This window comes from Hyaena hyaena, unplaced genomic scaffold (assembly GCF_003009895.1).
Source record: "Hyaena hyaena isolate Hyena2069 unplaced genomic scaffold, ASM300989v1 scaffold_726, whole genome shotgun sequence".
NCBI classification, from domain to species: Eukaryota; Metazoa; Chordata; class Mammalia; order Carnivora; family Hyaenidae; genus Hyaena; species Hyaena hyaena.
Genome location: NW_024081358.1, coordinates 670,817 through 698,587, shown reverse-complemented (window position 1 = coordinate 698,587; position 27,771 = coordinate 670,817). Strand labels below are relative to the sequence as shown.

Genomic DNA, 27,771 nt, shown 5'->3' with positions numbered 1-27,771 from the left:
AAGAAACAAAGCTAACTTTCATATACAAAGAGATTAAGAGAAATTATAATCTTTTGCTGATTTTCCTCTATATTTTGTAGGTGAGCTCCTTAACAATATTAGTTTTGGATTTGATTACTAGAAAGATGATATAAACAGATGCAGAAGGTAAAATTGTAATCTTTCTATAACTTTTAACTTTTTAAAAATTTTATTTAAGCTTAAGTTTATTTTTTAAGAATAAGAAGTATATCAATTTTTGCATTTTCTTTTCATGTGCCAGGCACTGTTATTTGCACTAGGGATACTGTAGATAACAAACCGTATAAAAATTCCTGCCTCTCTCAGGCTTACATTTTGGAGAGGAAGATAGCTAATTAACACCATAAATAAGTGAAACATAGTATGTTAGATGGTGATAAGTACCATGGAGAAAAATGGAGCACAGAAGGTAGATAGGATGTTGAGAGAATGATCAGTCAGGCCTCATGGAGAAAGAGACATTTAAATGAAAAATGAAGGAAATGAGGAAGTGACATGTATGGTTGTCTGGGGCAGAGAGTACTCCAGGTAGAGGGAATAGCCAAAGCAAATTCATTGGGAGGGGATCATGTCTGGAATATTTGAGGAGTAGTGCAAATGTCTGTGTGGCTACAGCTGGGGGACTGATAAAGGAAAGAGGTGAAATCAGAGAGAAAGAGTGATGGTGAGTGGCGAGGGAGGCACAGATTGTATAGGCTTTTGGTCATTATTTTAAAGCACTTTGGCTTTTACTCTAAGTAAAATGGGAAGCGATGGTGGCTTTTGAGCAGCAGAATTACAGGGACTGAGCAATATTTTAATGGGATAATTTGGGAGCCTTGTTGAGACTCCTCTGAGGGGTGGAGGGAGGATGGAAGTGAGGAGATTACTTCCAGGCTATTGAAGAAATCCAGGCAAGGGCAGATGCTGAACTGGACCTGGGGTGGTAGTAACAGAGGTGGTGAGAAGTGGTTAATTTCTGGTCAATATACAGTGGATTCTTGGTATTTACAGTAGTTACGTTCTATGAAATCAGTCTGAACACTAAATTAGTATTAGCTGAGTACTGAATCATTGCCCCCTGTGGACATAACATTAGGGGTTAAGCTCCTGTAAGCAAGGTCACAACATTTTTGGTGACTGATTAATACATCATCTTGTTTTATGTATGTGTCTGTTCAAATACACCTTCTTTAATGTATGTTGTTGATTCATTAACATTGAACTCAAAACCAGCAGTGTTACATCTCATGACTAAACAAAGCTATCGGTCATACGTATTTTCTCTATAAAGCACACTGTAGCCTTCTTAATCATAAGAATACTAGACAGCACTTTAGTGTTAATTTTGACCATTTTAAACAGAAAAATCATCAAGTAAAAGCACAAAAATGCAATAAATGTGGAACTAAATAGATTGCAGAATGGACAGCTTATAGTATGAGAACCGAAACAAAAAGGCAGACAGCCTTGTTTGACTTCTCTTGGGAACATGTATATCAAATGACTCTTGTGCTGTTCTGCATATGTGTATATCTGTTATTGATCTGGAAAGCATTTTGTATATTGATTTGAGGATTACAAATAATTTTAGGCAGTAAGTGAATTCAGAAATATGGAATCCATGTATGTATATATTGAATATAGAGCCTAAAGGATTTGCTGATGAATTGGAGATTGTGAAGGAAAGAAGTCAAGGATGATTTCAAGATTTTTGGTCTGAACAATTGGAAAGATGGGTAACTGAGGTAAAGAAAAATATATGAGTAGCAGATTTGGAGTTGAAGATCAGGAGTCTGATTTTTAGATTCTTTTTATCCAAGTAGATATGTCAAGTTTGTACTTGAATTTCTAGCTCTGGAGAATTCCTGGGAGAGGTCTGGAGTAAAAGTGTAAACTTGAATGTTAGTTAGTATTTAAGCCATGCTGTTTGATGATATTACTAAGGGTGTTCATTAAGACAGAAAAGAGAGGGTTCCTCAGACTGAGCCCAACATTAAGAAGTCAGGGAAATGAGGAAGAAATGATAAAGCACACGAAGATAAAAGGAAAACTAAAAGAACGTGTTATTCTGGAAGCCAAATGGGGAAGGAAAGGATTTTGAGGAAGAACAAGAGATCAACTAGGTTAAGTAATAAGATGAGGACCAAGATTTGGGTTTTGTAAAGTGTAGGTTATTGGAGACTTTGAAAAGAGCAGTTTCAGAATTGCAGTAGAGGGAAAAGCTTAAATGGGATGGGTTTAAAAAAGAATGAGAAAAAAGAAACTGGAGATCACTGGTGTAGACAAATCTTTTCAGGAGTTTTGCAGTAAAGGAGAGAGAAGGAGGTTACTAAAAGTAGTCCAGGGAGGATGGTTCCTTTTCTTTTCTTTTCTTTTTTTTAAGGATTAGGAGCAATTACAGCTTGTTTGCTGTTGAAAATGCTCTGGGAGAAAAGGAAAAGCTTATGAGGTAGCCGAATGGAGGAAGAATGGCTATGGCAGTGTCTTTGAGTAGTTAAGAGGTGATGAATTCAGTACCCAAGTGAATGGATTGGTTTTAGGTAGGGGCAAGGGCCATGTTTTCATAGTAGTAGTCTAAGAGAAGGCCAGACATGCAGCTTTGTACAGATAAGTAGGTAGATATATGGTTAAAGCTTGTTGAAGTTTTCTTGAGATTTCTTCTCTTAAGGGAGTTCACGGACTCCCTCTTCACACTTATGTACATGATTCCAAATTCAAAATCACAAGTTATAGGCCAGTTAAGTATATAGTGAAAAGTTTTTCTTCTACCTGTTACCTATTTATTTTCTTGAGAGGCGACCAATACTTTGTTTCTTCCTGTAGGTTTTAAGCCTCTTACTTAAAGGTATTCATCAACTTATTTGATAACCTTGTGTATTATAGTACATCATTTAGAGTTTGAGGTCAGTTATTGGTTGGTTTTTTATGCTAAATATTGATCTCTACACTTCCTCCTCTGTATATCCTAACATGATGGCTGTTTTGTGAGCCTTTGTTTTAATTTTTTCCTAAGCATCTGTTAGGAAGAGACTGCCTGTCCTTCACAGAGCCTGAAACACCATGGTATGTGGATAAAGATTTAAAGGATGAAAGCCCTTAATTTGCTGGAAATGTTGTTACTCCACACACTTGACGAGTCTTATAAAGCAGAATGATGTTTGTGTTTTGTTTTCATTCTGGCTATATTTATGTATTAATAATATTCATAGTGGAAACCCACCTACTTTGAGTCATACATATCAAAACCTAGTTTTCCTTTCTATCTTAGGAAGTAAATGTTTTGGTATTTAAAGAACAGCTCATTGAGATGTTTAATCACTAGACTAAATAACTCCACTGTTTTTAGATTGAATGAATATTCAGATACTTTTGACTTTTGATCAGATTTTTACAACTTTCAATTTTTAACTTTCATTTTGACATTATTTCCAATTTACAGATCTATTGAAAGAAGGATACAAAGAATACCTTCACTCATACTCCCCCAAATATCAATATTTTACCACATTTGCTTTATCATTTCTTTCTCTGTATGTGAGAGAGAGAAACTCAGAGTGGCTCCTCTGTCCTTTTGATGTGTTCTTGTCATTCATGGAGCACTTATTTTCTGGCTCATCTTATACTTTTCATGCTCTAGATCCTGTTCCATTTCTCTAAGGAACCATAGTTTCTTTTAGTAGTTTGCCATTTAGTATTTAGAACCCATTATTTGGGTAGTGGGTGTGATCACTGCTATGGGGATATCTTTGTTCTAAGTCCTCTCAGTGCACAGAGATAAGAAATAAGAAACGCACACAAGTGTATCAGTGCCTATTTCTATATCTGTTGATCTATCTGTATTGAAACTAAAGAGTTTGTAGTGATACTTCCAATTCTAGTCCAGTGTCATGTGTTCATTCTGTGTTTTCCTGTTTATGTATTTGCAACTGCTTTTTCTGACAGTGGGGAATCTGGCTTCTGTTATTCCCAATTTACTTACTTGCTCAATCCTAAAATAACAGAAAATCATTTCAGAATTGCTAACTCCTACCTCTTAAAGAAACAACAATTCATTGTTTCTTGAGAGCTCTTTTAGTCTTTAGCCTTTTGTTGTAATCAAATATTGTTTGCTTAAGTTACTTAGACTAATTCTTTTCTTCCCCACTTCTTTCAGTGTGAATGAGTTATTTACTGGAAATACAGTTTGGTTCATTTGTTTCTATTTTATCTCATGTTACATTGTTTTGTCCTCTCTTATTCTTGTTTTTTTGTTTATCTGTCTCATTAATGGTTAAACATTAATGGTTCCAAAAGTCAGTACCATATAAAACTATAAACTTAGAGAATTATTATCTTCTATAATTATTTTGAGCAGAAATCAAGAGTCGGACACCTAACCGACTGAGCCATCCAGGTGCCCCAAATTTTAAGAATTTTTAAGTATGTTACAATGAATATCCCTTCATCTGTTATTCCTGGTACATGTATTTTTTACTAGTTTGTTGGTTGCCATTTGACTTTATTTAATGGGTTACCCCCCACCACTAAATGATGATCCTCTGTTTACTGATGTTACTTTGAAAAATAAACTGCCCTTTGTTTCTGTCCCAGGACTTACGTCTTCTGCCCACCTCCGTGAAGTTGAGGCAGACTGATTTGTTAACTTGCAAGTAGAGTAAAATCTTGTATCCTTCGTGCTCTTGACAAAGATTGATGTGTCCTTTTATTTATCTGTTTTTCTTTTCATTTTTTCCTACGGGATTTTTTTTTTCCTCTCTTGCTTTTTTGTTCCTTCATAGTTTTTCAAGTTCTTTCATTTTAACCATTTCTCCCTCTGAAGTGTTACCTTTCTAAGACCATTTCTCATGCCTTTCACGTGCACTTTTAGTTCCCTTTTGAGCAGTCAGTTCTGTAAACTACCATTATGCTTTTCCAGTATTTTCACATATAGAATGAACTTGCTTTTTCTGATAGTGATTTTAGACCAGTCTTAAGCACGTTGCTACCTTTTCTCTTTCGTTCATTTTTCTTGTTTTAAGAACAGCCTAAATTATCCTTGAAAGCTTGAGGTGGGAGGGTGAGAGATCTTTTGCAGTGATTTGGTGTTTATTTTTCCACCCAGAGACAATTTTTTAAAAAATATTTATTTATTTATTTATTTATTTATTTAGAGAGACAGAATCCCAAGCAGGTTCTGCACTGACAGGTGATGCCGGGCTTGATTTCAGTAACCATGAGATCATTACTTGAGCTAAAATCAAGAGTCAGACGCTTATTGGACTGAGCCACCCAGGCATCCCTCCACTCATAGACAGTTTAAAATTTGGACATTCTCTGCCCACTATGCTGAGGATGTGAGTTTATTTATTTTTATTTTTGTTCTTTATTACATTTTCAGATGCTCTGTGGGAAATTTGGAATTATACTGTTGCTTCATCCCAGCTAAACAGAATCCTCCCCTTCACAGCTTTGTTAATTATAGAATATAGATTTGAGCATGGTATATTATTCAATTTATAGGTTATTAAAAGATTGTTGGCCAGTTGAATCTAGCAATCACTGTATGCAATGATATTGCACAGTTAGTTTGCTCTTTAAAGGTATTTTGTTGAATTTTTAAATAAAATATCACTGTTTTAGCTCCTTGAACAGTTTAAAGTCCATAACACATGTTCAGCAAATATTTCTGGATTGATATATCAGTTTTCTTATACCAGGAAATTTATTAAAAGTAGCACAGGGTGTGTGTGTGTGTGTGTGTGTGTGTGTATGTATGTTTGTATTTTTAATGCTTTATAGGAGCATATAATTAAAAGACTTTTTTAGCTCTCCAATTCTATGCTCTCCTTACCCTTTGCTGTTGCCTTTTGACAATTTTTGTGCCATTCAGTCTCCATCACAACTCAGTGAATTGAAAAGGGCAGATAATATCACTCTCAGGATTAGAAATTAGAAGCCAAATTTTAGATTATATGACTTGTTTGGGTTGCATGGCTAATCAAAGGAGAAGCTGAGACAAAACATGACTTCTTAACTTCAGTTTTGTCTGAACAGCGCTGAGTTAAACGGGAGGCTCATTCATTGTTCTCACATTGCATACTTGAATTTTAACTTCCATGTGAAAAAACATATGTGGACCTTTGTCTCATATAACTCATAAGATAGGGTGAACTCTTGTTCATTTTCTTCTTTCTCAGAGCAACAAGTATAAATTATGTAGTTGAGGAATGTTTAAAAACATTTTTTTAAATGTTTTATTTATTTCTGAGAGAGAGAGAGCACGAGCAGGGGAGAGTCAGAGAGAGAGGGAGACACAGAATCTGAAACAGGCTCCAGGCTATGAGCTAGCTGTCAGCACAGAGCCTGACGTAAGGCTCGAACCCACGAACCATGAGATCATGACCTGAGCCAAGTTGGATGCTTAACCGACTGAGCCACCCATGTGCCCTGAGGAGGAATGTTTTGACAGGAAGGAAAAATGTTAGATGGTAGAATATTTAGTTATCCAAATCAAAGCAGAATCTATGTGTAGGCATTTTGCTTTTTGAAAATAATCACTTCTCATTTATTATCAGGAGGCTTTCCGTCATAATATCTAGCAAATGGTAAATGCTTCTGAAGTTTATAATAAAAAATACTTGACTTTCTATAGTAGCTGAATGAGTAGTCTTGCCTGTCTCTTGTAAATGTCAAACTTACGTACTTGAGTTTTGCTAGCTTCATAATATTGTGTATGGCATGGCGTGTTGTGTATACACTCTGTTATTACAAACAGATTTGTCAACAAGTGGTGACAAAAGAATTATAATACAATCTTCTTGTGAAATTCATTATGTGGAGGAGGAAAAATTGGATGTTTTCCTCCCTGTTAATTGACACATAGGACAACTCCATGCCCTGCTTCAATGCCTCTTGTCATTCAAAAAATAAAAAGTCATATGGCAACAGAGATATAATTCTGTGTTTGTCAACAAGAATTTACTTACTCTTCATACTTCCTATTAATTTTAAGCTCAAATGTGGTTATTTAAAAGTTAAGAAAGAGTAATAGTGATGTGAAATATTCTGCACCAAGAAGTGATGTGGGAAGAAGAATTGTGTTACGGTTTTTTTGCAGCATGTTTTATGAAGTGAATGGAAGAGAAAGTATTTTATTTGTAACTTTGGTTTTCAGAGAGTTTTACTACTTCTTGAATTTACTTATATAGTTTGTATGGGACCTAAATAATTATTTCAAAGCAAATCAGGAAAAATTTAATAAACACCTTTTTGAAATCATAGCAAGTGAGCATGTTTTTGAAACTTTTTATTCATTTCTACAGGGGAGGGAGGATGTGAGGGAGATATAGATAGATTCATCAACTGATTGATCGACACCTGCATACACAAGCACAGCATATAACCAAATGCATAAGTGTATGTGAGCTATAGGGTACAAAAGCAGACAAACCAAAAACCTACTAAAACACACCCTCAAGTTCAGTTTTAATCCCAAAGGTCTTATTAAGGACTTTATTAGTAGCAGCCCTATCTTGATGTAATAAATTCTGCCTTAGATATTTTCAAAGGCATTTAATTTTTTATAAATTGTGTTACTGACCGCTAGTAAGCTGTTGATAATTTGATATGGTTGTAATAATCTTTTTCAGATTATTTGTCATATACTGGGTATGATAAAAAAAGTGAGAAATTCTTAACTTTTATAACATGACTTTAGGTTATAAAATCTTAGCTGAGTATTACATATGTAGTGCATCATTTTTCACCAGCTAGAAAGACAGATGGGTAGTGTGCAGTTTAAAAATCTGCACAAATAGGAGGACAGATGGGTGGTTTAAATGTCTCCATGAAAATGTTTGTGTGGAGAGCTTGACTCCTGAAGTTATACTAAAAAAAACCAAGAAATTAATTAGGAGTAATAGAGTTCATTTAAAAAGTAGTCTTTTAAAAAATGACATAAAATATGGTTACTACATAGTTATACTTTTTGACTTATCAATAACATTGAACAAATTAGAACACAGTACTTAAATATTCTTGCCTGGTAGATGCTTGCCTTATTTCCTTTTTATCAGTATGCAGATTCTAGAAAACTTTATTACTTCGAATCAGTTTGTCTGCCTAATCGTATGTGACCGTTGGAATTTCTATCAGAATTTGCTAAATTTTAAGTAACATATCCTTAAACTAGCTTAAAAATGATAAAGAAAATTTTAAAAAAAGAAAAGGGCCTTAGAAAGGGCTACTCTGGCAGCTTCTGCAGCAGGTGTTTGTGGACTTTTTCCTCTCGTTAATGTGACTTAGCCCCCAACCAGAAAATCCATTCCAGTTTGGTTGGGTATGCACTTTGGCTCTTGGGTATTAGCTTCATTATAGGAGTCTCATAAATTCCTGAGAAACTTAACAATCATTCATGATTAGTATTACTGAGGTAATTTGGTAGCTACTTAGTTAAAAGAGTTATCCCTAATATTATACAGAAGGACTTAAAATTTCTGTAGGGATTTATATTAACTGAGGCAAAAAAACTTACTAGGTTCTACATGAAGATTTAAAAAAAATTAAAATTCAAATATAACAGAACTTTTTAAAATATCAGGGCATCCTTCATAGCAAGGGGAAGAGTTATTGCATGAATTTATTTTAATTATATATTTAAAAATATATATGATAATTGGGTCATGAAATAAAATATATTATCCTGTGAGTTGTAGTCCAAAAGTGAGAAAATCCATTTCTTTAGTGGCTCATGTTACTTTTTTCTGATGCCTTCAGATCAGAACTGAGTTAATATATTTGCTCCCATCTTCCTGGTGTTAGAACCTGTTTCCAGACAGCAGTGAGAAGGCTTAGGAAAGATACTCTGGTAATTAAACTGTTTTCTCCTTGAGAAGTTCTTCATGTTATAAAGCAACATAGGTTTTCTAGGGAAGCAATTGGCAAATAACTTGGGAAATTAATAATGTCCCCGTGTGCAGGAACCAGCTGATGGGCCATGGCTAGAGAATTATGCTCTGTAAAACAATTCAGTGCAGATTCCTGGAAGTCATTGGTGGTTCTGGTACTTGGAACCACTAGAACTTGTAGGTAGCGGGGACCTACCAGTCTGCGGGAAAGATTTTGTTTTCCGCCTGCTAGATGTGGTTTCTATGTTTAAGAATTAGAGGGGAGATCAGAAAGGCAAGGGAATTCTCATTCTCATTCTGTTGCCCTGCCTGTGTATGTCTGAGGGTCTGAGGTCTCCTCTCTTCACAATACTACTGTCTGTACTCTGCTTTTGGTCCTTAGCCAGAGACATTCTCCAACAGGGAACGCTTTGCTGACTCCTACCTATAGGGAATACTTAGATTGGTGTTGAGGCTGCACCAGGTGGCAGCACAGGAGAGCCTGTGGCTTCAAAAATTCTTAACGTAGGGGCGCCTGGGTGGCTCAGTTGGTTAAATATCTGACTCTTGATTTTAGCTCAGGTCATGATCTCACGGTTCATGGGTCAAGCGCAGTGTCATGCTCTATCCTGACAGTGCAGAACCTACTTGGGATTCTCTCTCTCCCTTTCTCTCCGCCTCTCCTCTGATTGATCTCTCTCTCTCTCCTTCAGAAATGAAATAAACTTCTAAAAAATTCTCAACATAATAAATATTTTGCAAAGTTTATTCCCTAAATCTAAATAATTAACAAAAAATATTTGTTCACTTTACACTGAAAATTGAAGATGTGCTTAAAAATTTCATTTATTTAGGAGCTCCTGGGTGGATCAGTCAGTTAAGTGGCTCAGGTCATGATCTTGTAGTTTGTGAGTTCAAGTCCCACATCAGGCTCTGTGCTGACAGCTTGGAGCGTGGATCCTGCTTCAGATTCAGTGTCTTCCTCTCTCTCTGCCCTTCCTCTGCTCGTTTTTTCTTTCCATCCCTCTCTCTCTCTAAAATAAATAAATATTAACATTTTTTTCATTTATTTATATAGTTGTTTATGTTGTCAATCTGTGAATATTTTCTGATATCTCCTGGACTTTTCCCATATTGAGTTTAAATTTCTCTGCTTGATTTTTAAGTCATTCAAAACCTAAAACTGCCCTACTTACACAGACATATTTCCTTCACTTTTTAAAAACTTATTCTTGGAGCTTATTTCTTTGCTTGCCTGTGTAATTTTGCTTATTCTGTCCCTATTTTCACTCAGTGTTTCAATTCACCAGGGACGTTATGTTGAGGACTCTGTTTGCTAGGTACTGAATTCCCAGTGTTTAGCACAGTTCCTGGTGGTGATCAGTGGATAATATTCATTGAAGGGAAGAAAAGTGGAAAGGGAGGATGAGATGAGAGGAAGGAATTATTGTCCATTCTGTCTTTCTTATACCTTCCTGGACATGCCCCACCTTTTAAGGTTTGTTTTTTCTACATAGCCACCTCTCACTCCCCTTGTCTTTACTGAAACCTCAAACACTGACCTCAGAATTTAACGTTTTTTAGAAACTTTCTTGTTTTCTTGGTTATACTGTTTCATGTGCATTATTGTTCCATGTTGGTGTAAGCTTCTTGAAGATAAGAAAGATAACTTTTTTGTGTAATTTCATTAAAAAATGTACATTAACTTTCATTCATCAAACATTTGCTGTAATATATGCCTCCTTAATAGCAGCCTGTGTGCAAAATACTGACAAAGAAGCAGTACTGTGCATAGAGCTGGGTATGTGGTATTATGTTCAATAAAATTTTGTTATTATTCCTAAAATGTGTGGAATAATATAAAGTAGTGGTCACTCAGTTTGCATATAGTGAATATAAAACTTCTGTATCTCTGACTTTCTTCAACATTTTCTTCAGGGAAAGAAACTGAAAAGGCCAAGGAACGATACGACAAAGCCACCATGAAACTTCATATGTTGCATAATCAGTATGTATTGGCATTGAAAGGGGCACAGCTTCATCAGAATCAGTATTATGACACCACACTTCCTTTACTTTTGGACTCCTTACAAAAGATGCAAGAAGAAATGATAAAAGCACTGTAAGATACATTTCCTATTTGGCATAAAGTCCCTTCATGAAATGATTTTAACATTATTTTCTCTCCTAGTTAAGCTTTTGAAGTTGTCTGTGTTTTGTGAACTTCATTACTGACTTAGCCCAATGTGTATTTCAAATCTGTTTTACCTTGGTCCTTCTTGATTTTCACTTCTAGTCGCCCTTCAGTTTATTATCATCTCCTAAGCCTTCTGGCTAGCCCTAAGAATGGTCCTTCTTTTTGTATGTTTTTGTTCTACTCCCAAGCTGGAAATTTAGGTGAAAAAAAATTCTTGACTTGTCAAGTGTTAAGTGAGTATCTTCAGAAGAATGAGTGTTCAAATATTGAGCAACTGAAAAGTCCAAAGGAAAGAATTTTTTTTTGTTAAGTTTTTAATTTTAATTCCAGTATAGTTAACATACAGTGTTATATTAGTTTCAGGTGTAGAATGCAGTGACTCAACAATTCTCTACATAACTCTGTGCTCTTTATCCCTATCACCTATCCCACCCATCCCCCACCCCACCTCCCCCCTGGTAACCACCTGTGTGTGCTCCAAATTAAAATCTGTTTCTTTTAGACAGAGTTTGCTTGCTTCTTTTTCCCCTTTGCTTGTTTTGTTTGTTTGTTTGTTTTTTAATTCCACATTTAAGTGAAATCATATGGTATTTGTCTTTTTCTGACTGATTTATATCACTTAGCATTATGCTCTGTAGCTCCATCAAAGGAAAGGATTTTTTGAAGTTTTTTTGCCAGCTTATTATGTGAAGTTAGCATCAATAAATGTTTACTGCAGTTCTACTGCATGCAAAGCACACTGCCTATGAATTGGGCACAATTTTTGCCTTCAAGGAGCTAACAATCTATTTTGGCCAGTAAGTCAAGAGCACCTGTTTACCATAGACATCAAAACAAGACAGTGGAAGAAGATAAGCCATGTTTGGTAGATTTCATCTCCTTTGAGCAGGTTTAGGTGATCTCCCATCTTTCCAGGAAAAAGATAATAAAGTGTTTTTAGTTGACTTGAGTATGTAAACTTTGAAGGGTATTAATAAAATAGTAAAATATCTACTTAAAGTATTTAATTTATAAATTTAGTTATGTCTACTTTCAATTAAATGCTATTGACTTAGAAATACTTCCTTTCCTACTCTCATGAGCCAATATTATTTCAAACTCTTCACATGAATCCGCAATGGCATCTTCATCACTAGATATCTTTTTCAAACAGTAGTTTCCTCTTTTTTGAGACACAGTAGTTTTCTATAGCATATTGTCTTTAACTTCTCATAAATTATTTTATATCTAGCATTTAAAATATCCAAGCACGATGACTTCAACTGCAGTTGAATTCCGTGTCACATTGATGTAACATTAGGAGACCTCTTTTTTTAAAAATTACATTTGTCTGGGGTGGATATTAATAATAACCTCCATATCATACATGGTATTGCTTTATGCGATAGATAGGCTCATTTACATTAATATTATTCAGTACTTTCACTTAATGTGGTCATAAGCCCCGGAATATTTACTAAGTGTTTTAAATTTCTCTGCCTCTCCTTTTTCTTTAACTTTTTTCTGTAATCCTTCCAAACCTGAAATAGTTAAAATTTTTTAAAAATTTTATTATTTATTTTGAGAGAGCAGTGGAGCACGTGAGTGGAAGTAGGAGCAGAGAGAGAGAAAGGGAGAGAGAGAGGCAGAGAAAGGACAGCGAGAATCCCAAGCAGGCCCTGAGCTGTCAGTGTGAGCCTGATGTGGGGCTTGGTTTTAGGAATGGTGAGATCATGACCTGAGCCAAAATCAGGAGTTAGATATTTTTTTAAAGTGTATTTGTTTATTTTGAGAAAGAGCGGGGAGAGTGGAGGGACAGAGAATCCTAAGCAAACTCTGTGCTGTCAGTGCAGAGCCCCATGAAGGACTTGAACTCATGAATTGTGAGATCATGACCTGAGCTGAAATCAAGAGTTGGACGCTTAGCTGACTGAGCCACCCAGGCGACCCTAAATCTTTTCTTTTTCTTAACCCAGACAATATTTGCGTATTTACAATAAAATAATTGGGAGAATATTAAATAAGAGAAACTTTGTCAGTAATAAATTTTTATGAGCAATGCTTTTGGAAAAGAAAAGCAAACAATGCCTGATGTTTATTTGGGAAAAGGCAGGATAAGCTTGTCTGTCCTCACTTGTTATAGAGGCCATTCTTGACTGGTGGTATATTTTTACAGCATAGCATTCTTAAGTTGGAGATTGGGTCTTTACTGAAGAATAATTTTTCCTTTTGTATTCATTAGAGCTAATATATTAAAAATTTTTTTTTAATGTTTATTTATTTTTGAGACAGAGACAGAGCATGAGTGGGGGAGGGGCAGAGAGTGAGAGAGAGGGAGACACAGAATCCGAAGCAAGCTCCAGGCTCCAAGCTCCAAGCTGTCAGCACAGAACCTGATGCAGGCCTTGAACTCATAGACCGTAAGATCCTGACCTGAGCTGAAGTCGGACACTTAACTGACTGAGCCACCCAGGTGCCCCATAGAGCTAATATATTTTGTGACATTTTTCCTACCAAAGGGAAGTCAGGAAAAGAGATCAAGATGTCATTGCAGGTACAGAACCAGTTGAACTCTATACTTAGATACAGAAAAGAGCAGAGGCCCACGAGCAAGAGAAGAACAAAGGGGTACAGCATTTGAGGAAGTAGCAGCCACTGGAAAGAAATGTTGAAGAGACAGGAATTGATCCACAGTTCCATGTAATGGAATTGAATATTTCTATTGACAGCAGTTAGAAATAGAAAGTCATCAACACTGACCTTACATTTTGTTTTTTTTGTTTTTTTTTTTTTTACAAATAGTTTATTGTCAAATTAGTTTCTACATAACACTCAGTGCTCATCCCCAAAGTGCTCTCCTCCATGCCCATCCCCCCCTCCCCCCCACATCCATCAGTCCTCAGTTTTTGTCAGCATTCAAGAGTCTCTCATGGTTTGCCTCTCTCCCTTTCCCCCACCATTTCCGCCCTTCTTCTCCCGCTTGTTCCTCCGTCAAGTTCCTCCTAATCCTCCTATACGTGCAAACATATGATATTTGTCCTTCTCTGCCTGACTTATTTCGCTCAGCATAACACCCTCAATGACCTTACATTTTGAACATGTCAAATACATGTTGGAGAAAGTAATACCTCATTCTAGATTGTTTGCTATTATTAGGATATATCAAATGTAAATTATGAATCTCTGCATTTATATAATCCCTTTACTTTACCATTCAGGTGTATGAAATAAGGTGATACATGAAATCATCATTTATAAATATTGATATTACATTTCTTACATTTATGGTTCTGGATTCTTTACGGGCTGTGTTTCCTTTAAAAATCTTAAAAATGTTGTAAAATTTTATTTTTGTTTTCAGAAAAGGTATATTTGATGAATACAGCCAGATAACCAGTCTTGTTACAGAGGAAATAGTGAATGTCCATAAAGAGATTAAAATGTCAGTTGAACAGATAGACCCTAGCACAGAATACAATAATTTCATAGATGTTCACAGGTATGTATACTATTTTCACTCTTCTTTCCTTAGTTGTGATATTATTTTTTTTCTGCCATATAGTATTTAGCCAAATTAAAATAAGATATTCTGTTATTAGGACATAAGATATTACTGATTAATTTGTTTCTAACTATTTTAAAAGTTCTTTCTCGATGATAACTCTTTACTTTATATAATTATCTTTATTAAATTTTTAATGTTTGTTTATTTTTGAGAGAGAGACAGAGACAGAGTGTGAGTTGGGGAAGGGCATAGAGAGAGGGAGACACAGAATCTGAAACAGGCTCCAAGCTGTCAGTACAGAGCCTGATGCAGGGCTCAAAATTACAGACTGTGAGATCATGACCTGAGCTGAAGTTGGATGCTTCACTGACTGAGCTACCCAGGCGCCCGTATATAATTATCTTTAAAAATTTGTCAATTGTAACTACATCATTGCTTAAAACTGTATTTAACCTATGAAATTATATATATTTTTAACATTTCTCTTATGATAGTGCTATGACTTATATGTACATTGAATTTATGATACATCAGTTATGTACCCATGCATACTTATTACCATTGTGACAGGAATGAACAGGTTAGTATCCATATTCTACAAATGAGGAAATTAAGGCTGAAATTACATAACTAGATCTTGGTGCCTGGGTTTAATTTGATTTATTCTGTTTGTATTTGCTCTACTTTGTAAACATAATTTTGGATAATATATATTCTGCCTTTGATGTGTACTAAGATGATACTGTATTCATATTGATCAAAATTATTTGGTATGCTTTATTAGAACAACAGCTGCTAAAGAGCAAGAGATTGAGTTTGATACTTCCTTACTAGAAGAAAATGAAAACCTTCAGGCAAATGAAATTATGTGGAATAATTTAACAGCAGAAAGTTTGCAAGTAATGTAAGTATTTAGAAAATCTGATCAGTTTAAATATTAGTGTTATTATAAATTTTCTTTTCAGATTTAAAATTCCAGTGTTTATTTTTTGCAGGTAATGAAAAATAAATTAATAATGAACTGATTGTTGTTTGGTCCGAAAGAAATGTTTTGAGAAATGTGTTAACTTTATTCATTGGTAATTCTGAAGATCAAAATTCTGTGTGATGTTATATTCATTTGCCCTGTTATTGCTAATATCTTATATTGGACTAATGGTTCATTCTATCTACGTATCTGTATCTGTATCTGTATCTATATCTACATCTTTCCCATTCAGTGCTCAAAACTTTTTGGCAGAACTATTTTTGAAATTAGGACGTTGAATGTTCAAGAAGAGACTCACTCATAGATGTCAGAAGTTTTTAGTATAAAAAGTTGACTTTTAATTTATTTTCTCCTTAAGCACGGATGTCTTCTTTCTTTAAAGACATAAATAAATTCTTTCTTCATTTTGTTATTTTTGTTGCCTAATATTTTAAAGGAGTTTTGAGAAATCTTACTTTGTTTTTTCGTCCTTTCCAAATATTAGAGGCTATTAATAGCATATTTTTTAATTTAGAAAATAAGGCATTCTGCTTTTAAATATTTAACTCATCCCTTGATTGTTTTAGGAGCAACACAAAGAAACTCATATTAATAATAAGTACTGTATGTACTTGTTTTTTGGGTCCGAACCACAGCACTCATTTTCTCTTCAATATTGGACATGTTATATCATTTGACCTGTTAGCACTTTCCCTCAGAATACTCAGCCTAAAGTCCCCATCTAATATAATTAAACAATCTCCTTTCTATTGTTCAGTAATATTGTACTGTTACAGGTAATTACCTGAGTGATAGAATCCTGGAACTAGCTCTTGGAAAGGGGTTTAATAATTTTAAAGTTAGGCAGATGAGACTGAAGAAGGTAACAAATGCTTGTTGAATCACTGTCCAAATTGAAGTCTTAAAAATTATGGTGGATTGACTGTGATGAGTAGAATGGAGGTGTGGGAACATGTGAAGGAGATTTTTCTAGCAGCCATATTGGGATCCTTGAAGGTGTTCCCAGGTTCTGAAGTCATTCACAAGAGTCTCACTTTGGGTTTAGATATTCTCTTATAATGTCAGCTATCTTTAAGCCCGTGGTCCTCATTCTCTCCAGGGGACATCTGACAATATCTGGAGACATTTTTCTCTATCAGATGGGAAGGCATTGATAGTAAGAGTAGTGGGTAGAGGCCATGGATGCTGCTAAATGTCCTGCAGTGCATAGAATAGTCTCCTGCAACAAAGAATTATAGGGTGAAATGTTAATAGTGCCGAGGTTGAGAAACCCTGCTATGAACAACAGAATTGGGTTCATGGCACAAAATGAAAAAAAAAGTCTCTCAATTCTTGTACAGTGACAAATTTTATTTTTTGATTCCTGTGCTGCTTGGTGAAGGACTATCACATAAATTACTCCTGTTTTTTTAATCATTGTGTTGCACCCCCCCAAATTTATTCATTTATTCACCAAAATATATTTACTGTATATTTCAGGTTGCAAGGGTAATACCTTCAAGGTGTTTATGCTAAAATTGATCAAGTTATTTTAATAAACAGCAAGAAGGATGAGCATAGAGATATTGGAGTATAATAGGGTAAAATTAAAAATAGCTACCTGATACACGCTTATGTGAAATAAGAGATTTTGCGACTAAAGAATAATTTGTTTTATTGCTTTTCAGGGTGTAATGATAATAAAACTAGTTATTCACATAAATCATTATTTCTTAATTATGGTGATGAAGCAGTGAAGAAAAATGTAATAAATTGAGGATAATAAATCTTTGATAATGTGATAGAGATTTAATTGCTTACATCTTACTGAGGCAAAACTTTAGCTACATTTCATTGAACAGTGTCTAAATTCAGGACATGAGTTTAAGAGTGGGCTTTTCTGAAGAATTTTATTCCACGAGTGAGTTATTTAGTGTGTCTATTGGCACTGTTAAAATAATTTAAGAGATTTCCATTAAATATATGTATGTGTGTGTGTATGTGTATATATATATATAGAAATATCAATTTTTGTTTTTTATTTTTATTTTTTAAATGATTATGTATTTATTTTGAGAGAGAGAGAGCTTGAGCAGAGGAGGGACAGAGAGGCACAGAATCTGAAGCAGGCTCCAGGCTCCAAGCTCATCTTGGGGCTGGAACCCAGGAACTGTGAGATCATAACCTGAGCCAAAGTCAGTTGCTTAACCACCTGAGCCACCCAGGTGTCCCAAGGAAATACCAATTTTTGGAAAGGAATGTATTTCACCTACCAGATTGTCAAAGACTAAATAATTTGATAATACCCACTCTTACGTAGGGTATAGAGAAATAAAGTCTTATTAAGTCTTGGCAGAAATGTAAATTAGTGTAAGCTTTTTGGAGGATAATTTGGCAGTGTATATCAAAATTCAGCTTGCTCATATCCTTTCAGTTAGAAATTTTATTTCTAGAACTTTAGCTAATAAGTAAGCAAATACATATAAGCATAACATGGTGCTTTGCCTTGTTCTGAATCCCGACAGTATGGGTTATTACTTCTGTGAAATTGGACAGATTACTTAGTCCCTTTATGTGTAATTTTCCTCAGATATAAAATGGTAATAATAATGGCACCCAATGCATAGTGTTGTTGTAAAGCTTACATGAATAAATAAATGTAGAATACTTAGAATAGTCCCTGGCACAAAGTAAGTTCTATGTATTCGTTTTTGTTTTTAAATTATTGCTTGGGTGGTTTTATATACTGAGGACTCCAAGCACAATGCTTAAGGTTTTCAGGGGCTTTTTGGAATACTTGAGATCTGGAAACTTTTTTGTTAATTCCTAAATATGAAAAGAATACTATGTTATAAGTTATACTGTGTCACTTTCATTAATTATTAAATTCATTAACGCAAACATATTTCAAAATCCGTAAGTTCGATTTTCTTTTTTCTTCTAGTTAACATACAGTGTTATATTAGTTTTAGGTATACAATATAGTTAGATTTTAATATCTGCATATGAATGTGGATTTCTGAGAAATCATATTTTAGTATATATGATATTAATTTGGGTAGAGATCAAGGACTATAAAGGTTTTTAAACAGTCCTTTTGTTTTGTCAAAACACTGGAAACATCTGAAATACTCAGAAGGGATCAGTTGAATTATGGTATTTCCATAACATAGCCACAGTTTTTCTATATTATGCAGATTTTAAATAGAGTAGGATAGGTTTCTATGTATATATATTAGCCTATATGGAAAGATCTCCAAAGTATATGATAAAGAGCCAAAACAAAGTACAGAGTAATATTTATGGAATGAATCGATTAATTTAAAAAATAGTATATATATGTGTTTGTATATACGTAGATCATATGTTGGAATAGGGATGAATGGATGCGGTGAGTAGGGAAGCTTGTTGAGGCCATGTTTATAGTAATGTTAAATAAATGTGGTTTTATTTCTCAAATATTTGTAGTTTTATTGGTTATTTTGACTCTCCTCAGAATATTAGCTATTTGTTTTTCCTCCCATCGTGTCAGTTCCTTATCCTTTCCCTAAATGTTTGTCCTCGAATCACATTGCTTTATATAGTTTTAGAATAGAATGCTCTCAAAAGCTCTATTTGAAAATGAAAATATTTTATGGCCTGTGCTTCCCCAGGTTCTGTGCTTTTCCTGAGCCCATCCAAGAGCTGTAATTAGAAATAGTATAGGAAAACTTCAGATTCATTTGTTTTGTTTTGTTTTGTTTTGCATTCCTTTATGTTTGTTTAAGTGGTCTGGTGACCCTGTCCTTTGTGAAAGGTTCCATTAATTTGGAAGTGAGAATCATTAGTATTTGATTCCTGAAGAATTTTTCTAATAATGCAAGTCATACTGGCAATCTGCCAGACTGCTGATTAGTAGTGACTGTGAAACAAAGAAAAAACTGGACTATATTTCTCTTGAACTCTTCAGAAATTTTGGGTAGATGTAGGGTGTTGCAAATGGTTAATTAACATCTTTGTTGAATGAATGAGTGAGTGAAAGGGTTTTATGAAGAGATTTTAGGGAGTTTTTGAATAGTGGATCTCATCATCTCTTGCTTTATGTCAGGATCACTTAAGGAGCTTTAACAAATACTGATGCCTGGAACCTAACTCAAACCATTTAAATCAGATTTTGTGAGGGGAAGATCTGTGAATTGGGATTTTTTGTGAACTTTCCAAGTGATTTTAATCTGTGTACTGCATTGAAAATGTGTGCCAAAAACCCAGTAAAATTGTGTGTAGAAATGTGTGTGGCACTTTCTAGGGGTGAGTCCATGCAAATTTTCAGAGGGCTTCATCACCCAAAATGGCTAAGGGCTACTCTTCTACTTGAGTGTGTACCTTTCATATATAAAGAATGTCTCTTTGTTAAACCTTTCTAATGAATTTATATTCCTTAAGTTATATAGTGTTATTGAAGAAAAATTAGCATTTTTATAATAGTTTAACTGGAATTCCTTTTTGAGTCTTTGTTTTTTCTTCGCCTCTGCCATACTTCTGCATCAGTGTTGAATTGTAAGATATTTGAAGCTCAAATAGATACCCTTTCGCTTTGCTATTCTTTTTTTTTTTTTAATTTTTTTTTTTAATGTTTTATTTATTTTTAGGAGAGAGAGAGACAGACAGACAGTGTGAGCAGGGGAGGGTCAGAGAGAGAGGGAGTCACAGACCGAAACAGGTTCCAGGCTCTGAGCTGGCAGTCAGCACGGAGCCCGACGCGGGGCTCGAACCCACGAACTGCGAGATCATGACCTAAGCGAAAGTCAGACGCTTAACCGACTAAGCCACCCAGGCGCCCCTTGCTTTGCTATTCTTAAAAAGATACCTTTAATTTGGGAGGGGGAGGTCTTGTTTTTGAAGATTCCTAAATACAACATACAAATTGTTTTTATTAGTAGAAACTTACTCATAAATTTAATAATTTATATTCTTGGTTCCTGTTTATGGTATCACATAGATTTTTCTCAAATAAGTGTAAGAGGTTCTGAGATTATTACACAATATTACATATTATTATGCATATAAATATACAAGTATTTATATCCAAAAGAAGATTATGTAGTGTCACTGCCTGCCTCTTTTTCAGGCTTGATAGAAATCTATTGCTATTATAATAGTAAATGACTTTTACTGCATTTACCCATCTAAATATGTGCCACAAAGCACTTTATCGTACTCTCATTATATGTATCAACTGTATTTATAAAGCTGTGCATATATAGAAGAGTCAAGCTCAATTATTTATATAATTGTTTATTTCCTACTTATAGGAAATTTTTTGGCATGGTAGATGATAATATGGTAGAGGGCTGCTTCCTCAGCCTATAATTATTTCCAGCACTGGACACCTGAGTTTGTACACTTCCCATCACACATGCATTTAAGTTGTGTTACCTTCAGGCTTCCATGTGAGGTTGTTTTCTTTGTCTCTTTGATTTACAGCCTCTCTCCTTCCCCATCATCACGCTTCCCCCATCTGCCTCTGTTTTGAATCACTCTTCTTTGCCAAATGCTAGAAAAGAAACTCTGTTGATTTTAATCATCCATTTATTAAGATCATATATGCAAATATTTCCTCTCATCTAATCACTATTTAATTGAATAATTTGGGACTCAGTAATTTTAGCTCATCAAAATAACTTGAAGAAGACAGGTCTATAACATTTTGAACATTAGAAGAAGATATGTAAGTGTCTGTTACATTGGTTTTGGCACTTGAGATAGATGAGGCATCCATTTATGATCTGTGGCAAACTTAAAGCAGGGTAAATGGAGTTACTTCCTATCAGTAGGAAATATATTTGAATTCCAGAAGATTGTGTTAAATAGTCTTGTATTCTGAACTAAAGCCCAGCCTCAAGCTTCATGTTTCTTAGTACATTTTTCTAAATTTAAAGTCAGAATGTGTTTAGGTCCTATAATGGGATATAAATAAGATCTCTTAATTGAAGAATGGTAATTATCTATGTAGAAAGATAATTCTCTTGGATTTTATGGGATATGAATTACCAAACTACAGTCTGTGGGCCCAATCCAGTTTGCTACTTATTTTTATGCAGTCTGTGAGCTAAGAATACTGTTTACATTTTTCAGTGGTTAAAAAAGTCTGTGGAAGTATTATATTTTGTGACACATGATAATTATATGAAATTTAAACATTAGAGTACATAAATAAAGTTTTATTGGAACACAGCCATGCTCATTCATTTACTGATCGTCTACGGGTGATTTCTCACTACAATAGCAGAGTTGACATTTGTGACAGAGACTGTACTGTGGTATTCCCATCACTTCACACTGCTGCTTGGTGCCCTGCAAGTCACAGTGACACACTTATAAATGAACAGCATTTTGAATGCCACACATATTGCTGTACTACAGCATTTTAATGGCTTTTTATTATCAGCCTCTGGCTATCATGTCAAAACAAAAAGTGAGAGAATAGAGTTTGAATGTTATATTTTTTAAATTAAAAAAATTAAAATTTTAATTCCAGTGTAACTAACATACAGTGTTCTATTAATCTTAGGTTTATAATACAGTGATTTAACAATTCTATATATTACTCAGCCTTCATCATGATAAGATGATAAAATCCATACTAGAGTGTGGATTATTTTGTTATTGAGTTAGATGGCAAAGTACTGTGTTTATTATGCAGTGACAGTACGGCTGTGCTAAAATGAAGCAATATATGGTGACATTACTAGTCTAAATACTCATCTTGGTATTTCAGGCTCACAGGAGAGCACTAGTCAGAAAAATTAGGAAATTTAAAATGGAATACCTCATCGCAGCAGACTTTCTTTAAAAAATTTGAAAATAGGGATGCAACCAAAATAAATTTCTGGATGGCTCATTTGTTAACAGAGCAAGGAAAGTCATTTGCGAGTCAGTGGTAAAATAATTAGTGTTTCACTGCAGTAACTAAGGAAATAGGAAATGTGTCTAAAGGAAATAAACTTGTTTTTGTTTGTTAATCTTTCAGTGAGAACATTTGCTTGAAGAATTAAGAACATTGGGAGCTACATCATTAGTTAATTTTTAATGTTTGTTTATTTTTGAGAGACAGCACGAGGGGCAAAGAGAGAGAGGGAGACACAGAATCTGAAACAGGCTTCAGGCTCTGAGCTGTCAGCATAGAGCCCGACACGGGGCTTGAATTTGGGAACAGCAAGATTATGACCTAGGCCAACCGACTGAACCACCCAGACATCCCATCATTAGTTAATTTAAAAAGATAAATGATTTCAGGTGGTTTTCCCTGTCTATTGATAAGTTAGCAGTTGTGATCAAAACTGCTCAGTTTTGTTCACTTGAGGAGTCATTGCCAAGTTTGAAGTCACTGAAGAATTATTCTCTATGAATAGTCTATATGGATCAACTATAGACAAGAATATGTCTTTTTCCAACTATCTGTCCCAGCCACTAGGGCTTTGATTATGAGATATGCCTAACTCATAAGCCAGTCAATCTGTGGGACAATGGAGAAGCTAGAGATGGAATTCTAGCTTCACAAGTAACTGAGAGCTGACTGTGGTAAACCTGATCTTCTGAAAGTGATTTGTACCATATCCCTGACTCACACAACCTTCCATGTCTTCTTACTCTTGATTACTTAAGATCCAGGGACTGGCTGCTTCTGTTTTCTGTAACTGCTGCCACATACTTGTTGAAGGAGTCCGTTCCCTACAAAATATGGCTGATCTAAGCATATAGGACCTTAACGAGTTATAGTTCTTCAGTTGCGAGCAAAAGTAACCAGTTCTGGAAAATTTCATGAATAAAAAAGGCCGTTATGAGAAGGCCATTAAAAGTCTCCCAGAAACAGCAAGGTGAAGGACATGAAGAGAAAAGCAGGCAACTCTGTGCAGCAAGAACCAGTTGACTATAGCAGATAGCATCCACCCTGCAAGAATGAATTAGCACTCTCCCTGTATAAATAGACTCCAGAGACTTTTTCTTTGCTCCCCATACCCTGCAAAGCAAAGCAAAGCAAAGCAAAGCAAAGCAAACCAAACCAAACCAAACCAAACCAAACCAAACCAAACCAAAACAGAGTATTGTCAAAGAAGTTGAGAAAACACTAAATCAGTACAGAGTGAAGTGGACTCTCTTAAGAAGTGTTACAACTGATGGTGTTAAATGTGTGGATCAGAAAGAGGCTTAGTTGAACAAATTTACAAAGCTGTGAAGATGTTAGGTGTTCAAATCATAGGGTTATTCAGTGCATTTTTCATCAGCAGGTACTTCATGGAAAATATTTGAATCTAATCATATGTTCTTAAACTAATACTGTCTGTAATGAGCTTCATTTGCTCTCATGGACTTGACCATTATCACTTCCATGAATATTTTTCAAAACCAAATTGATAATCTCCACTTGCCCTGCCACATAGAATTTTGATGATTTAGAAGTAGTAAAGTTTTATTGTGTCAGAGTCAAGACTAAATTTTTTTTTAAATTTTTAAATTTTTTATTTATTTCTAGGAGAGAGAGAGAGAGGCAGCGTGAGCAGGGGAGGGTCAGAGAGAGAGGGAGACACAGATCCGAAATTGGCTCCAGGCTCTGAGCTGGCAGTCAGCACAGAGCCCGATGCGGGGCTCGAACCCACGAACCACGAGATCATGACCTAAGTGAAAGTCGGATGCTTAACCGACTGAGCCACCCAGGCGCCCCTGAAATTTTCTATAAATAATTAGTATTTCCCTCAAACACTGTTATTGGGCACTAAATTTCAAAAGCTTTGGAAAAATTAGCATGTGCTAAAGACTTGAATAATTTCCTAATGAATCCGAACTAAAGTTACAAGATAACTCCGTGCTTGTATGCAGAATTTGTACTGTAGCAAAAGTCATTTAGATGACAACTAATGTTATTTGAATCACAGGTAATGTCAGGCTATGTATATACTTTGTATGCCATCAGACATTAAAACATGAAGCAACATTACCATTCCCACCAAATTTGAAGCTGATGTATTTTCTAAGCTCAAACTATATTTCTAGCAGTGAGTTTTGGACCTCTGTGCAAGCATTTTGGCATTTCAAAAATCCATAGAACTATGCAGATGAGGAGTCCCCACCTAACTTTCAGTTAGGAGTGATGATGAGTCTGCAGTGTAATGACATGCTAAAAGGCATGCAATGTAATTTTATAAATGCCTTCTAAGCAATAACTATACTCAATTAAAGTCATGTGCTTATGATTGATACTGATATTTGGCAGTACCCATCTATGTGAAAAGATACTTTCAAAGATGAAATAAATTTCATTATATATCTGCTTTAACAAGTGGACATTTATAGTTGAGTTTGATGGTAAGTACTAACTTTAAACCCCAGTGACAGATATATTATTATCCTGAAAATATCCTCGAAATAATAATATTAATACACTGGTGTTACAATAAATTGTACCTCTATATTATTATAATTTGGATTTTTTAATAAAATATTTGTGAATATTTGTTTTCTCTTTTGTTATGTTAAACCTACATAATACCCATGATTTTGTCTCTTGGTGGCAAAGCCTAAAATGCTTATCCTTTCAACCTTCACAGAAAATGTTTGCTGACTCTTGTTGTAAGTAATGATACCAGTTTAACCCATTAGACTGTTTGAATCAACCTTGTCAATCAGTGGAGTGGTAAATACTGCACTACTGCCACATTTTATGCAGGACTGTGATTTGATCAAGTTTGCTTTTGGCTGTTCTCACTTACAGTCTTAGCTCAAGTTTGGTCTTTAGTTGAACATATACTGCAATTATGTTAGGTTGTGTTAGGGGAATACTTTTTTGTGTGAGTGAATGGGAAAGATTTGGAAATATGTAAGATATTTGAAGGTAGATGACATGTTAAAAGGATATTTGATTAAGGGATACAAGCTGCACAAGAAGACAGGTGGATTTGTTGGTGTGGGTAGGTTATGTGGTGTGTTAGGGAGATGAATATATTTAATAGAAACTCATAACTTTTGTTTGGTTGATTAGGAGGTGTCTTCTGTTTAATCTTCAGAAAAGTTAATAAAGCTTTGTGTCATGTTATAGAAGGTCATTCATAAATTCTATGCTCCTGCAATTATATTTTAAGAAAGAAATCACAAGAAATGTCTTATTTCTTCAATTTATGTTGCAGTAATAAAGAAAAAGAGATGCCAGAAAAATTACTGCAGGCAGCTGTATCCCTTTTCTATTTATTTTTTTTAATTAACCCAAATGTCACAATGAATGTGACAGTATTGGAAATTTATAATTTATAGTTTTTCTAAGGAAGTTAGGTCTCTTAAAGAGTGCTATAAGATTTAGATAATGATGGCCAGTGGTTTGAAGATAGATAACTTATTGTAGAAGTACTAAAATCTTGCTATTGTCTACATTGTTTTGGCTTTTGTATTTTTAAATAACATTAAATTTTTTTAAATTAACTAATGCTTGTGGATGATAAAATCCATAAAATCTTACAAAACAGACATATGGTGAAAATTGAAGTTCTCCTTAAATTTTTTTTTGATGTTTTATTTATTTTTGAGAGAGAGAGACAGAGCATGAGTAGGGGAGGAGCAGAAAGAGAGGGAGACACAGAATCTGAAGCCAACTCCAGATTCTCAGATGTTCGCACAGATCCCAACGTGGGGCTCGAACTCATGGAAGGTGACATCTTGACCTTAGTCAAAGTCAGTTGCCTAACCAATTGAGCCACCCAAGTGCCCCAAAGTTCTCCTTTTTAAAGATCCATTTCTATCTTCTGGTGTTAATTGGTGAAACAAGTCATGTATTTTTCCATACTGTATATACAAACATACACATCTTGACTTAGAGTGAGCTCATTCTATGCATGCTTTTTTGCATTATCCTCTTTTAAAAATACATATAAAATATTAATAGTGCACAGTGTTTTGGTGCTTAATAAGTTTATTTAATGTAGTTATTTATAGATGGGTATTAATTTCTAATTTTTTCCTTTTGCTAATGGGTGGATACAGGTTTTGTGGAGGGTGAAACTTACAAAATTGGGTTGTGTGTGTACATATGTGTGTGTGTGTGTGTGTGTGTGTGTGTGTGTGATATTAAAACTAATGACTTACAGTTGTAAAAGAAAGTGCAGAGTTTAGAAAGAGATCTTGCAAGTGTAATTTGGTTATTGTGATTATAAGCAGTGCTTCAATAAATATCTTTGTTTTTATATCTTTGTGTACTTGATGAAGCATATACATTAGATAAATTTTATGAGGTGAAATTACTAAAACGGACAATACTAGTTGTTAAGTCATTAAACTCAGGATCTAAGCTGCCTGGGCTCTGGCATGTTTTTCTACTTACCAGCTCTTTCACCTTGGACAAGATCCTTAATCTCTGTGGCTCAGTTCTTCATATGTAAATTGAATAATAATAATGTTATAAGAATGTTATGGGTTTAAGTATTTATAAAGTGCTTGAAACTGTTTGGTATTCAGTGAATGTTAAGTATTATGTAAATTTTATGAGATTTTTTAAGGCAGTGTCATGGCATTTAAATGTTTTGCATCACATTAAGTATAACACATTTACTCTAAAAATGTAAAGAATAAGCCATTTTTAACTGTTTCTAGTATATTTGTATACAAACATATGTAACAATCACATCATGGGAAACAGCTTGAAATTTGCAAACTATCCTAACAGGTATTATGTCATCGGTTCATAAAGTATAATTACTAGAGTGTTTTCCTCTTCACTGGATCCACTCCACTCCAGAGTTTTTTAGGAAGATGGTGGTGAAGAAAGGAAAATACTTTCCCATATAATTCCATTCTTCTAAGATCATTTGTCTTTTCTGCTTTGAATTTACAACTATGAATCTTTAGAGATTTAGAAATATTAAGAAGTTTTGACTCAAAGACTTACCTTATTCAATTTTTTTTTTTTAAATTTAGGAAGACTTTTCATAAAGGTCAGTTATGCTAAGGTAGTCAAAAAATTAAAGCCTCAAGAAGAGGTACTGATTTCTTGACATGATCAGGAGCTAGAAAAAGTAGAAACAGCTAATATTATTGTTTTCTTCCCTCTGCTCTCCTCATTTCCTTACTCTTACCTCCTTTCTTTCTTCCTCGGGACTTCTGGCCTTCATCGTAGATGTAGTAGGTGGTGAGTTCTAGCTGGCAGAACAGAACTGCCAGAGGACAGAGGTATTGTTAGCTCTTCTAGGCCTTTGAGTTTCTAGTGACTTTGCAGCTCTTTAGGGAATCTAGTAAG

The 27,771-nt window shown here is 34.7% G+C and overlaps 1 protein-coding gene across 1 annotated transcript in view; it reads left to right on the top strand.

Moving 5' to 3' along the window:
• FER (FER tyrosine kinase) overlaps nucleotides 1–27,771 on the top strand; it is a 419,902-nt gene that overhangs the window by 77,540 nt on the left and 314,591 nt on the right. Inside the window, exons 6-8 of the mRNA XM_039217958.1 lie at nucleotides 10,806–10,989; nucleotides 14,405–14,542; nucleotides 15,333–15,452. Coding sequence (XP_039073889.1) covers nucleotides 10,806–10,989; nucleotides 14,405–14,542; nucleotides 15,333–15,452 — 442 coding nt within the window. The remainder of the gene's footprint in view (nucleotides 1–10,805; nucleotides 10,990–14,404; nucleotides 14,543–15,332; nucleotides 15,453–27,771) is intronic.